Consider the following 13,136-nt stretch of genomic DNA (forward strand, 5'->3'; position numbering starts at 1 on the left):
CAAGGCAACTGCAGCAGGATTCATTTAGTTCTCTACCAAAACAAAGCAGAAAGAATAAATCATATGCTACTAGAAGAACACTCCTTTCCATTAGTGTTTGATGATGAGGTATCAATCACCTCTCTAATCTACCAACTGGGATAATGTATATATCCGAATGAATCCTCAATTTTCTATTTTCTTAATACTATGACCAAACCCAATATGATTAACATAAAAAATAATTTTAATGGCTGGGTGCTAGTGGCTCATACCAGCTACTCAGGAGACTGAGATCTAAAGATCTCATTTCAAAGTCAGCCAGATTGCAAGACTCTTATCTCTAACAAACCACTCAGAAAACCAGATTGGCACTGTGGCTCAAGTCAGGGACAGTGCCCAGGCCCAGAGTTCAAGCCCCATGACCACCCCCCCACACATACACCACACACACACACATACAATAATAATAATTCCAATTTATCAACAAATTCAGATTATATTAATATTTCCTCATGTATTAGGAATATGAGAATCATCAGGCATCCTTGAATGACTTTCAGCTAGTTATAATGACATTGGAATTCATATATTAGTTCTAGACTCCAGCCCTTAAGCTCACAATCTGTACTTCCTTAGGTGTGTTAGTATTTGTCAAGGGACTACTAAGTGTAGGCTGCTGCAATTGTTTTTTTTTCTTTTTTTGTGCTTATTGCTACATGTTCTCTCACAATAACTCAAATGTAGCCCTGCGATTTAAATCTAACCTTCCTTCCTTCCTTCCTTCTCTCTTTCTTTTTCTTCCTTTCTTTTTTCTTTTCTTTCTTCCTTTCCTTTCTTTTTTATTTTTTTGCTGGTACTGGTGCTTGAATTCAAGGCATGGGCACTGAGTAAACTCACACTTAATTCCTGTTTGAAATATCTTCTAAAGGTGGTCCTCAGATCTCAGATTGCTGAGTAGGTAGGATCACAGGCATGAGCCTTTGGTATCTGTTATTATTTATTTTGTATAGATAAGGATTAGTGCTGAACTAACTTAAAGCTAGTGCCACCAGATTAGCCAGAAGACAATTATTGATGAAACTATTATCCAAATTTTATGTTCTTATCACCAAGTTACCAAGAACCTTTCTAGATTATGTTTTTTCTAAAACAATTTTTTCGGATGATCATGTTCTGCCATCCATTAACTCAAGTGCAAAGGTAATGGACATGGCTTACACATATTATTATTCTGACAAATCTTATCTGCTAAGTTACTCAGATAAAATAGGAACTAAGATAGGTGTGATGAACAGAACATGTGGATCCCAGCTACATGGGAGGCATAGGTACAATAAGCTCAATCCAAGGTTAGCCCAATCCAAGATATGAAACACCCTCTGAGAAACGACTAAAACCAAAAAGGGACAGGGTCATGGGGGAAGCGGCAGCGGCCAGCCTGCAAAGTGAAAAGCCTTAAACTAAAATCGCAGGACATCCCAAAGCCCAAAGAAGGATGGAGAAGAACATGGACACGAAATGTTTAGCGCCATTTAATTCACATTGAAGACATGTGCCACACAACATACATTTGGTATTGCTGAACGCCAGCGTACCATACCTTACTACACGATTAGCACTGTCAGGATCTTGTGCCAAAACCGTGCCCACCGTGGTTCCGACCTTGGCATTTTCGTTGACCTCCATGACATAGGAAGGCATGGAAAAGAGCGGTGGTTCATCCACATCCCCGACTATGATCTTCAGCATCGTGGCGTCTTTAAAAGGACCCAAGTGAGAAAAGCGGAAGTCGAGGTGTGTGTTCGCTCCTTCGATGTTCAGGGTGTAGGACTTCTTTTTCTCATAGTTGAGGGGCTGAAGGGAGACATAAGATTTCCAATATTAAGACTTGCACGTTTTTCCAATGAGCATTGCTATTTATCTGATTAGCAGCAACGACTTTGTAGACTTAAGCCATTCAGCTGTTGGGCCACAGTAGATTTTTTTCCAATAATAGCATCTAAATGAGATATTTAAGGCAGAATCCACCGTGGTTTACCTAGCTCTAATTATGGTGACAAGCAAAAACGATTTTTCTACTGGAAAAGAAAACATGAAGTTTTGGAGACTCTTACTGATGTCTTATGCTTACTCAACTATACTAACTTACATGGTTAGTCTTTAAAATACTTGCTATATATATATATATATATATATATCAAGAGATATATATATATCAAGATATATACATATATATATCAAGATTTTTAAAATGATGTAAAATTTAAATGTTTTAGTAACTCATCTACAGCTTTAACTTAAAAGAAAGAAGTGTATTTATTTTCAATGACATGATTATTGCCCATGTGTTTGGAGGTCATTAATATTTGAACTCTGTGTACACCCTTATACGAGTCAATGGAAGATATGTGAGGTCTATCTATTCGAATATTTCACATTTGCACTTCATGAGAACACCCAAATTACTTGTGCCTACTTATATTTCTTATATAATATAATAATTATAATCACTCTTCTGTGTGATAACACTTTCAGAATTTATCTAAGTGGTTTTATTTAATTAGTCAATACAGTGACCAGTCTTGGCCCCAGTATTCACCCTCTTCTACCTGCAGCGGCTTCTGGTGACCCTGTTCTAATCTCTAATCTTAGGTTTCCTGGTATAGGAATCAAAAAGCAAATTCTGAAGTCTTGCTTTTAATTTATCTTTCTTCCACAAAGGACAAGAGTTTTATTTCTTTATTTTCAAACAGGATTATATTTGGTCATATACATATATATGCATACGCACACATTATTTTCCTTTTTCCCTTGTCTGCCGATGTACAAATAGGCTGGCTTGCTGTCTTGGCTACCCTGAGCAATGCTGCAGTATACATGGGCATGTGGATGTCTGCCCAATATACTGGTGTCATATCCTCCGGATGTGTACCAGTGGAAGGACCACAGCCAGGTGACTTTTGACAAAGCTGCCAAGCACACACATTTGGGAATTTGGGAAAATGACACTCTTGTATGAATGGTGTGGTAAAACTTGATGGAAGACTAGAGCTCATCTGAACTCACTTCTTATTACAGACAGAAACCAAACAAAATGTATTAGAGATTTCAATACAAAACCCAAACTACAGAACTATGAGAACTGTGGCCTTGGCAAAGATATGTTTTGGATATGAAAACATAAAGCTCCTGCACACAAAGGACATAACACAGTGGAGACAACATACAGGAGGAAAAACAGCATTTGCAAGGTGAGCATTTCACAAATGATACATGTCCAGATTATAAAAGAATAAAAAAAAAACAATAGCAAGTGAGTAAGTAAATGAATAAATGGTATTATAAAGAATGAGCAAATAACTACATAAGACTTTCTCAAAAGGGGACAGTCAAAATAGCCACTTGATGTATATAGAGAGGAGAAAATGCTTCAATGACACTAATCATCAATGATGTGCAATAAGCAATCAGTTCACAAGGTAGAATACATTTAATCAAAAATACAGAAGTTAACAAATGCTGATAAGAACATGAACAAAGGAGAGCTACCTCATATGCACTGTTCACTGTTAGCAGAAATGGGGAACAAGTGCCTTTTGATAAGAACTAAGTATTTTGAATTTGCTATGCAGAATGCACAATAACACCACATTCTTTTCTATTATTCTTTTGTTTAGGGGTGTGTGTGTGTGTGTGTTTGTGTGTGTGTGTGTGTGTGTTTGTGTGTGTGTGCATGTGTGTGTGTGTGTGTGTGTGTTTGTATTATTACTGGGTCTTGAACTCAGGCCTGGATAATCTCACAGTTTTTTTTTTTTTGTTGTTCAAAACTAGAGTTTTACTGCTTAAGCCACAGTTCCAGTTCTAGCTTTTTGTTAATTCATTGGCGATAACAGTCTGTCCAGCCCGGTTTCAAATTCTGTTTCTCAAATCTCAGCCACCTGTGCAGCTAGGATTATAGATGTGAACCTCTGGCGCATCCACATTTAGTGCTATATATCTCTACATCTATACGTGTATCCTGATCAAAATCATCCACTTCATCTCTCTGTCTCTGTCTCTGTCTGTCTCTGTCTCTCTGTCTGTCTGTCTCTCTCTCAAATTCACTCCTGTTCTTGAAACAATTTTGACACTTTCCATGGTTTTGTTTTCATAATATAAATTCAGGACTTAGTCAATTTTTATCTCTCCTCAGTCCCTATCCATTCTCACTGATCTCCTCTAGCAATAGAGCCTATTTAAGTTTTTAATGACTCCTTTAGCAGTAGAGCCTATTTAAGTTTTTAATGATTTTTTGTATTTAGTCCAAATTAATTGTGCAAATAATATCAACATGGTAATTCATATGTGACTATGTTGTAATTTAGTGTGATTAACCTCATCTATTGTTCTCATTTACCATTCTGGTTCAGCAGCTTTCTTTATTGTATCTTCATATCATGTATTCTAATATTATACATCCTCCATTATTTCTCCCCCCTTCCTCTATCCTGACCCTAAACAGTGACAGATGTAACAACGTCAAAGTTTCTGTGATAAGATAATATAAATGACTTAGCTGCCAGCCTGCCTTTCACTTTGAGCCTGTTGAACAATGTGTTGATGTGGGTCTCTTTGATAGTTATTTCTGGGGAAATGTAGGTAAATATCATCATCTCTAATTATACTACTGATTTTCTACCTTCCTGATTCAATTCTACAGTTTCTTCTTGGTAAGATCAGGGAATAGTCATTTTTCATGAAAGAGATCAGATGCTTTATTTTCCTCTAAGGAACAACATACTAGTCAGTGTGAGCTTCTAGGAAAGAATACTCTGAGCTTTGTGAATGAAACAGCAAACTTTATTGTCTCATAGTTGTGGAGGCTGAGAAGTTCAAGGTCAATGTGGTTCCTAATCTGGAGTCCAGTGGGAACAACTTCCTTTTTGCCAATCACTGGCTTCTTGCTCTGTCCTCACATTGGAGAGCAATACTTTCTCTGGATCCTAAGAAGGCATTAATCCCATTAATCCCATTTATGATAACCCTAATCTCCATAACACAGTATCTGGTGACTCCACCCCTGAATATGATTAGCCTAGTTAGGCTAATCATTTGGAGAATCTCACATTTTCAATCCACCATAGTTAAGAAGAATTTCGGGTCTTACAAGCAGAGTGACCAATCTACTGATAATTATTTTTCTTTTCTCTTCCTGATGGGTCTTGGAAATGCAGCTATCTTTGTATCTGAAGGTTGCATGGAAGGAAAAGCCATTTGTTTTCCAGACTAAGTATTAAAAGAATCTAGAGCTCAGACAGCTTATAGAATCATGATGACATGGATAATATGTCATTTATAAGGCTTTCAAAGAAGACATTAAAAGTTAAAAAAAATCCGTTGATGATGATGTACTTAAAGAGATATTCAAACCCATTGCCACAAGTTTTTACTCTGAATGCTTTCCTTTTTCTAAGCCCTTCACCCCAGCATTGCTCCAAGACTAAATTATATCTACCACATCTGATGACAAGACTCCTTGATGTCAGAGCTCAGAATGTTTATATCTTTCTAATACCACATCCATGCTATCCTGAAGGAATCTATGATACTCCATTTTGGGTTGAGCTAAGCCATATATCTGAATAAACAACTCTTGAACCATACAAGAAATATCAAAATCTCAAATTCTCCTGACAAAAAGTTATACATTCTACATTTATATGCTTTTAAAGAATTGATTGATTTTTGCAGTCACTTTCTTCTGCAGTATTCTATTAAAAATGAATTCTCAAAATGATTCCCATGCATCACATTTGAGGAACTGCATAACCCAAGGTTAGAACAACCAAAGCTTTTCCCCTCTTCTTGATCTGCCTCTATTTTAAACTAATACGTAAGCATCTGTCTTTGGTTAATTTATCAATTATTCCCATAAGAATTTAAATAATCTGTTTAGGAAATACATATGTTGGCTTCCTGTCTGGAATAGCCTCCTAGACTTGAGAGCTTGACAAACAGAATCTGAGCATTTTGAAAACAGAAAGCGGAGGTCTTGGAATCATCACCACTGGTTTACAAAAATGTCTGTCATGTTTATGATGTCATCCTGCTGTACCCGATAAATGCGATAATGACCAAGTTTCTCCTCATTGGAAATTATTTTTCTAGACCTTAAAATTAAAAATCAAGATATGTTTATTCTTCTGGGGATGCTCAGCATATCATTTTCCAGATTACATGGGATTTATAAACATTCATTCCTATTTATTATGAGAGAATTTACTATTAGAGGATTGTACAGCATAATCTCATTGAGATTTTCCCAGAAGATTGTGGCCATATCTACTTTTGTCTGATGCTATTATCAATCTGTGCTTCTGGAATGAGAAACATCATTTTTTTCCCATTTTTTAGCAAGTCTCTTGGAAATTTATATGGTATAGGTCTTAACACTAATGTACCTCGTGTGAAGGTATAGACACATGGCTTTTATGTGGACCTGTGACTTTATGTTGATGGTCATCTAATATATTTAACTACACCCAGTCAGGGTTAATCCTTCTGAGATGTTGGTGTGCCAACATTGGCAGATGGAGGAAAAGAGATCCATCTGGAGCCACAAAGTACTGAGAGGTTGGGACAGAAATTTAGAAGCCTATGAATTTGTGCAAATGGAAATATTTTAACATTCTCAGGAAGAGAATGAATTTTTAGTATAGAAAAACTGGAAGGAAATTGAATTCATTTATTTTTATTTTATATACCTGGATGGTATATAAATTATAACATGTGATTATTTTTATTATAATAATGGATATATATGTACATATATATCTACATATATATAGAAATTAGGTTTGTAATACCATAAGTGGACAAACAATATGATCAGTGTAACAAAGTTTAATATACTTCTAAAAAAAACAATTTTTACACAGAATAAAATACAGTTATTTTAGTTTCATGTGTCAAGAACACATATTATGGTTACAAATGATTTATTTCTCATATAAAATTAGTATTTCATTAGCTACCCTGTATTGTGGCTGTCTATTATGATGTATTTACCCCTCAGAATTCACAACTTATCAGTCTCTCTTGTCAAGGAAGAAATGATTCACAAGATGTGCACCTATTGCCAACATCTATTTCCTTAGAAAGTTAAAATTAATTTTAACCCTATGAACTTCAAAGTGTATAACTTATACAAAGTATAATATCATAATATTTAGCATAATGTACATATTTTCCCCTAGCATTGAATCACTCAAACACCCCAGTGCCTCCCTTACTGGTGGTGTACTTTATTTAACCGTGATAGTGCTCAGTGGCTCTGTGGACACTGATGAATGAGCTTGCTTAATATTAGTGCTGCTTTATTAAGGGTTTGGGGTTAATCTTATTATATTTGTTTCCTAGGGCAGTCAAAACAAATTACCATAAGCAAGATGGATTCTACAGCAAATATTAATTCTTTTGATGTTGTGAAGGGAAGAATTCATGAACTTGTTATATCTCTACTGTCTGTGGACTCCAACAGAGAATGCGTTTCTGGCCTTTTCTTGCTTCATTGTCTGCCCAAAACTTCCTAGCTAGGCACTCCTTGCATTGTAATTCAACAAATTGTAAGACGAGAAGTCATTTTATTGCTCAGAAATCTCAGCTATGCACCTATGGGGGATAAAAACATTTCAAAATAAACATAGATTTTGGGCAATTTATGCACAGCGCAGAAGCAATGGCCTGCAAAACTATAGGTTCAGATTATAGACTTGAGCTCTAGAGGGCAATAAATACAGCTTGAAAGTGAACGGAAAACTCCTTCTACTGGATTTTAAGATTGTTTGGAGACGACGGGCTCCTTTACCTTTTTCATTTTCCCCTTGTTGAAATGTCAGTGTTTATAACTATAATTCTAAGCCTCTCTGATCACTGCAGTTTTGCAAGCAGGTAACTTCATCTCTAGGTTCACAGATCCACAGAAAAAGGTGAATATCATAGGGTGGATACTACCTACCGTCTTACTCACATCTGGTTCAGACAATGAGATTTAGTATTTATGACTTGGTGAGGTTCAGATAAAATTTGGAACTTAGGTTTGACTTTGTAGTGCATTCAGGGTCCTAGATACATTGAAATGGTAGGAATCTACTTTTCGCAGGAGACAGACATGAATACTGATGTATCACACACAGACGACAGTGAGCTGATGCTAACCTGGGAAGTAAATTGCAGAATTTATATAGTAAAAGATGACAGGCTCTTCTTGCATATTGGGTAGGCATGATAATGATAATAATCTTTCTCAGTCCACAGAAACTGGTAGATGAGCTGTTGTGTTCTCTAGCTATAGTTCTATATTCTAATTTAACATCTTTTTGGCAATAAGCTGGCTCTGAAATTTATCTTAGATTTTACTATGTTAATTTTATCCTATTGCTCTTTGTAGATAATTTTCTGTTCCTTTCTCGCTTATAAAATAATAGTTTTACCTCTTTAATAACATTCATCTGTATCACATTACCATAGATAGCTCTTTCCTCTTTCAAACTTTTTCATTCACCATTGCTTACTTAAGACTTTGTTTCTCGTTCATCTTCTCTGCTACTCCCCAGACCGCGTTGTGTTTCTCCTTGGATCTAAATATCATGTACACCAACATTAAGAAAGGTTGCTTACCTGAACTCCCCTATGGTTCAATTCTTGTAGGAGTTCAGGGAAGACCTAGATTTTTGTTTACCCAAGAAGAAAGAGAATCCTTATGGCCTCTTCTTTATCTAATTGCTGTTCTCTACAGTACCTACATTCAGGTTTTCAGTTTTAAGGTGGATGGGTGGGTAATGATAGGGCTAAGGTACATATTTTCATATGCTAACCAGAAATGCCATTTTATTCATAAAAATGGGCCAAATCCCGTGGTCTTAGGTGACATTATTGTTACTATCTTTTTCATAATAGCTATATTTCAAGTGATGCTATTTTGTCAAAGCACAAGAAATTATAATTCACAAAGATACTGTTTCTCTAGATTGACTTTCTTATGATGATGTAGTGTGTGGTCCTAGTCTGAGGTCTTTCCTAGAAACTAGAACTTCTTTGAAGACGATATCACATGAATAAGCTTATTTACTATAGACAGAAGACTGCATATGCATACATTGTGGATAATCCAAATATATGGATAAAAATTAATATGATGAATTTGCTTCTTATCTGAATATAAGAAATAATTATAACACTTTTCAACAAATTTTCAGGCTGTATATTTTATACAAGTAAATACATAGGAACTCATGTCTGTATTTAAATGCAAATGCAAATATGTCATGCATACATATAATTATATATAAATATATTTATATAAGTATCAATGCATAATATGAATATATAAATATAAACAAGTACATAACATTTATTATACATTTATATGTAGTGATATATAATATACACGATATATAGTATATATATATTATATATGGTATAGTATATATATATATGGTATGTAGTGTATATATAGTATATATAGTACATATATACTGTATATTGTATAATAGTTATATATGTATATAAATATAAATAAATATATGAATATGTGTTTATGTGTATACTATTACAGTTCTATATAAGTATATATAGTACTATGTATAGCTATATATAAAATATATATAACATATATAATCATATATATAACTATACATAAATTATATATGTTAAAATGGATCAACACATGAAAGCTTACATTAGCCACTGATACATAGAGTTCAATTCTTCGGAATGTTTCATCAGACTCTTAGTTGTCAGCTGATATGCTATAGTGTATTTTAGGAATATTTGTGTTCAAAGGAGCATTCAATGACATTTCAAATGTAGGTTCATGGTCATTCTTATAGTTAAACAGAAGAACCAAAGTTGTTCAATAGCAGTCCTCTGTCAATAGAATCCAGTGGGGCATTTTGTTGGGTTGGAACATCAAATTTTCTCTATATAACCTCTCGATGAACAGAACAAATTCCAGAAAAGAAAAGTAGAACTTTATAAGAATAAAAACAAACTTGGCTGTTTTTCTGATAATTAACTTCACAATTAAAGTTCATGATTCATAATTAATTTTAACTAGTAGCCTCCTAAGAATGATCACAATGTTATGTAATTCATGTGTGGTTGTCATGTCTTAAGTATGCTCTTTGTAACTTTTAGTCCAATAGAATGAAAATCTAGTAGTATAGAAATCCTAATCATTCTTCTGTTACTCATTGTTACCTAAGGGATAACAAAGAAGATGTCAGTGAACACAATCTACTGAAAATATGGAACTCAGAATGAATATAGTTTGGTTACAACTGAACCTATTTCATGCTTTTCCTTAGAGCTGATATACTTAAAAGTAGACTTATAGTATTTTTTTCTCAAAAGATCCACATCAAATTATTAGTTAAATGAAATGGCATAATCACATTTACAGATTGTGGGCATAGAAAAATTAAAAAAAATTCAATCCCTAGTTATAGTAATTATTAGTATCTCATAGCCACATTCAGACAATATATCAGTGTTTTCACAGTGAATTAATTAGAAGGTTTTATCACAATCAGAAGCTGTAAGGGGAATGTGGAATCGTCACTTTATACTGAGCATATTCTAAGTTCCTACTTAAAAACAGAAACAGAAAAGGAAAGGAATATAACAAGTGAGATTGTGACTGAAATATGTCTAGATATTTTAGTCCACAAAATAATATATAGCAATCAAAGAAAAAGAAGATCCTGCTCTCAGAGAGGAAAGGTGAAACAGATTGTGGAGGAACATAAGAACAACTTTCTCAGGAAATAAATGGCACATCAGGGACGTTCACCTTAGAGCTTGTAGATGAACTGAATAACTCGAAAGAAGGATGGCAGAAGAGTAACATGGACTGTCTAGAAAGAGAAATGGAAAAACTGGGGGGAAAAGAGAAAGAAGAAGAGTAAATCCGGAGCTATTGAGGAATAAGTGTCTACTCTGAGCCAGATATACTTTATGACACAATTTTTACCTTAGTTTAGCTATTTTATTATCACTCTGACATACAGGAACTGGAGGTTCAAGGCCTTGAGATAAAGTCATACTTTACATGAAAAATCAAGATTTGTAACTCATTTTTGTACAAAGATAGTATCTTTTTCCATCCTTTGTTGACTTAGAGGACAAGCTTAATTTTATTTAGTTAGTTAGTTTTCCTTAATAGGCATCGTTTGTGTAAGTGAATAAACTGGAGAAGGTAAAGTCACAGTACACAGCACTTGCTAAGTTTTGAGAGAGGGAATAAGATTAGCTCCCAAATTTAAAATAACAGCACTTAGGACAACTTCTGAAAAAATGATGCAGAAAACGTAAGTGACATTTGAGGGACAGCTTCAGAAGTTCATGCAGAGAAAAGAGAACATCACGTTGCATTCATCCTTATCTTTTCCCCGTTTTTCCACCCAGTTAGGCTCCATTAAACAAAGAATGAAAGATATCAAACTGTATTTACAATGTCGCCCTGCATGCATCCATGGATTTGACTTGGCAATTTTCTGATGAAGGAATGATAGGGATTGGGTGTGCAGAAGCTCCTGCTGGCTGCTTTATAAAGAAGTGCTGATTTTGATCCCTGTGGAGATTAGCTTTTCTGCTTTGCTGGCTAAGGTGAGCTGCCTTAGAGATTAAATAAGAAAAGAGGACTTCGTGGCCTGTTTAATCCCTTTTCTGCCATCTGGATTAGTATTTCTCAAAGGTAAAAATAAGTTGTTGAATGTAACTTACTTTTAATATTGCAACAATGTGCCATCTAAAACACAACAGTGAAATAACAGTGATATTGGCAATGTTAAACTGAAGGATTTTTTTAATTGTATGAATGCACCCACAAGTTTAGCTCAGAAGAAACAAGTCTAGGCTACTTTTAAAAGCAAGTTGTTGTTTTAAATGTACTATGTGATTTTTTGCTTCTTTTGTATATTCTTCTCCCTATAGTTAACCCCTGTTGTCACTGTATTTGATTTTGGTACCCTGGTATTTTCTATATGTTTATCTGAATTAGGAAAGGAAAGAGGAACAACAGAATGGTGAGACAAAGGACAAGGGTTCCAATGCAACAGCCATATACCCAAAACAATATGGTAGAAATAATCTGTACAACTTGCGGGGGTGGGAAGGGGACTGAGGAGGAGGGAAAGTAGTAGACAAATGAAGAAAGGAGTAACAAATTTGACAAGAAATGTACTCATTACCTTACTTATGTAACTGTAATCCCTATGTACATCACCTTGACAATAAAAAAAGAAAGGAAATAGGGAAAATTAAAAACAAATGGGAAGGAAAGACAAAAGACAATTTAAACCATAGCCACTATGTTCCATACATCAGCAATACTATTTGCTAAGTTGAAGCATTTTTCCTTTGAAAACATCCAAATGAAGTGTGTTAATTAAATGCACAAGCACTCACGTAGTCATTTTTGCCTTCATATTTCAGGTAAACTCATATTGTCCTGCAGAATGAAAAGCTCTCTTCACTGTCCTCACATCAATGGTATATGTTTGTATTTCAGATCATGACTATAGAAAAACTACCCATCATTTGTAAATTTGATGTTACTTTTATTTTACAAAGACACACTGACTAAAAACAAATGAATTACTCCCCTCAAAAAAAAAAAAAACAACACATACCTGCTTCAGTAAGAATCTTGAAAACTTACCTGCAGGCTTTCCTTTCTCTCTCTTGACCTCCAATGGCCTTTCTTAATAATAATCTAATTTTCCTAAGGTTTTGTTTTCTATCTGTGATCTAGAATCTACTCGTCCTCTAGTACATCTTTCAATAATTCTCCTACTCATTTCAGTATCTTTACCATAATTAATTCTTATTATTCTAACAGAGCATTTTTAATCTCTCATCTTAACATTTAAATATTTACTCGATCTTCAATTGAGTGATAACCTTTCTTTGTTAAAAAACACGATGTGGTTCCCATTTTTTCCCAGAGCCCTGTTTGCTGTTCACAGAAATTTTTTCTGTGGGAGTTAATAACATTTCACTACTTTTAACTATTTTTCATGTCATTAAGAAACATCCATCTAAGGATAATTACAGTGCTTGATTAATTTTGAGTAATACCACCATTATCTAAGCTTTTCTCTCCTTCTGTTTAT

At 34.5% G+C, this 13,136-nt stretch overlaps 1 protein-coding gene across 3 annotated transcripts in view; it reads right to left on the reverse strand.

The window, feature by feature from the left end:
* The window catches only part of Cdh18 (cadherin 18, type 2), a 224,413-nt gene that overhangs the window by 57,343 nt on the left and 153,934 nt on the right, over nucleotides 1–13,136 (reverse strand). For all 3 annotated transcript variants that reach the window (XM_013013850.1, XM_013013851.1, XM_013013852.1), the window contains exon 6: nucleotides 1,583–1,836. In XM_013013850.1, coding sequence (XP_012869304.1) covers nucleotides 1,583–1,836 — 254 coding nt within the window. The remainder of the gene's footprint in view (nucleotides 1–1,582; nucleotides 1,837–13,136) is intronic.

The sequence above is a fragment of the Dipodomys ordii genome, unplaced genomic scaffold, assembly GCF_000151885.1.
Source record: "Dipodomys ordii isolate 6190 unplaced genomic scaffold, Dord_2.0 Scaffold21, whole genome shotgun sequence".
Classification (NCBI taxonomy): domain Eukaryota; kingdom Metazoa; phylum Chordata; class Mammalia; order Rodentia; family Heteromyidae; genus Dipodomys; species Dipodomys ordii.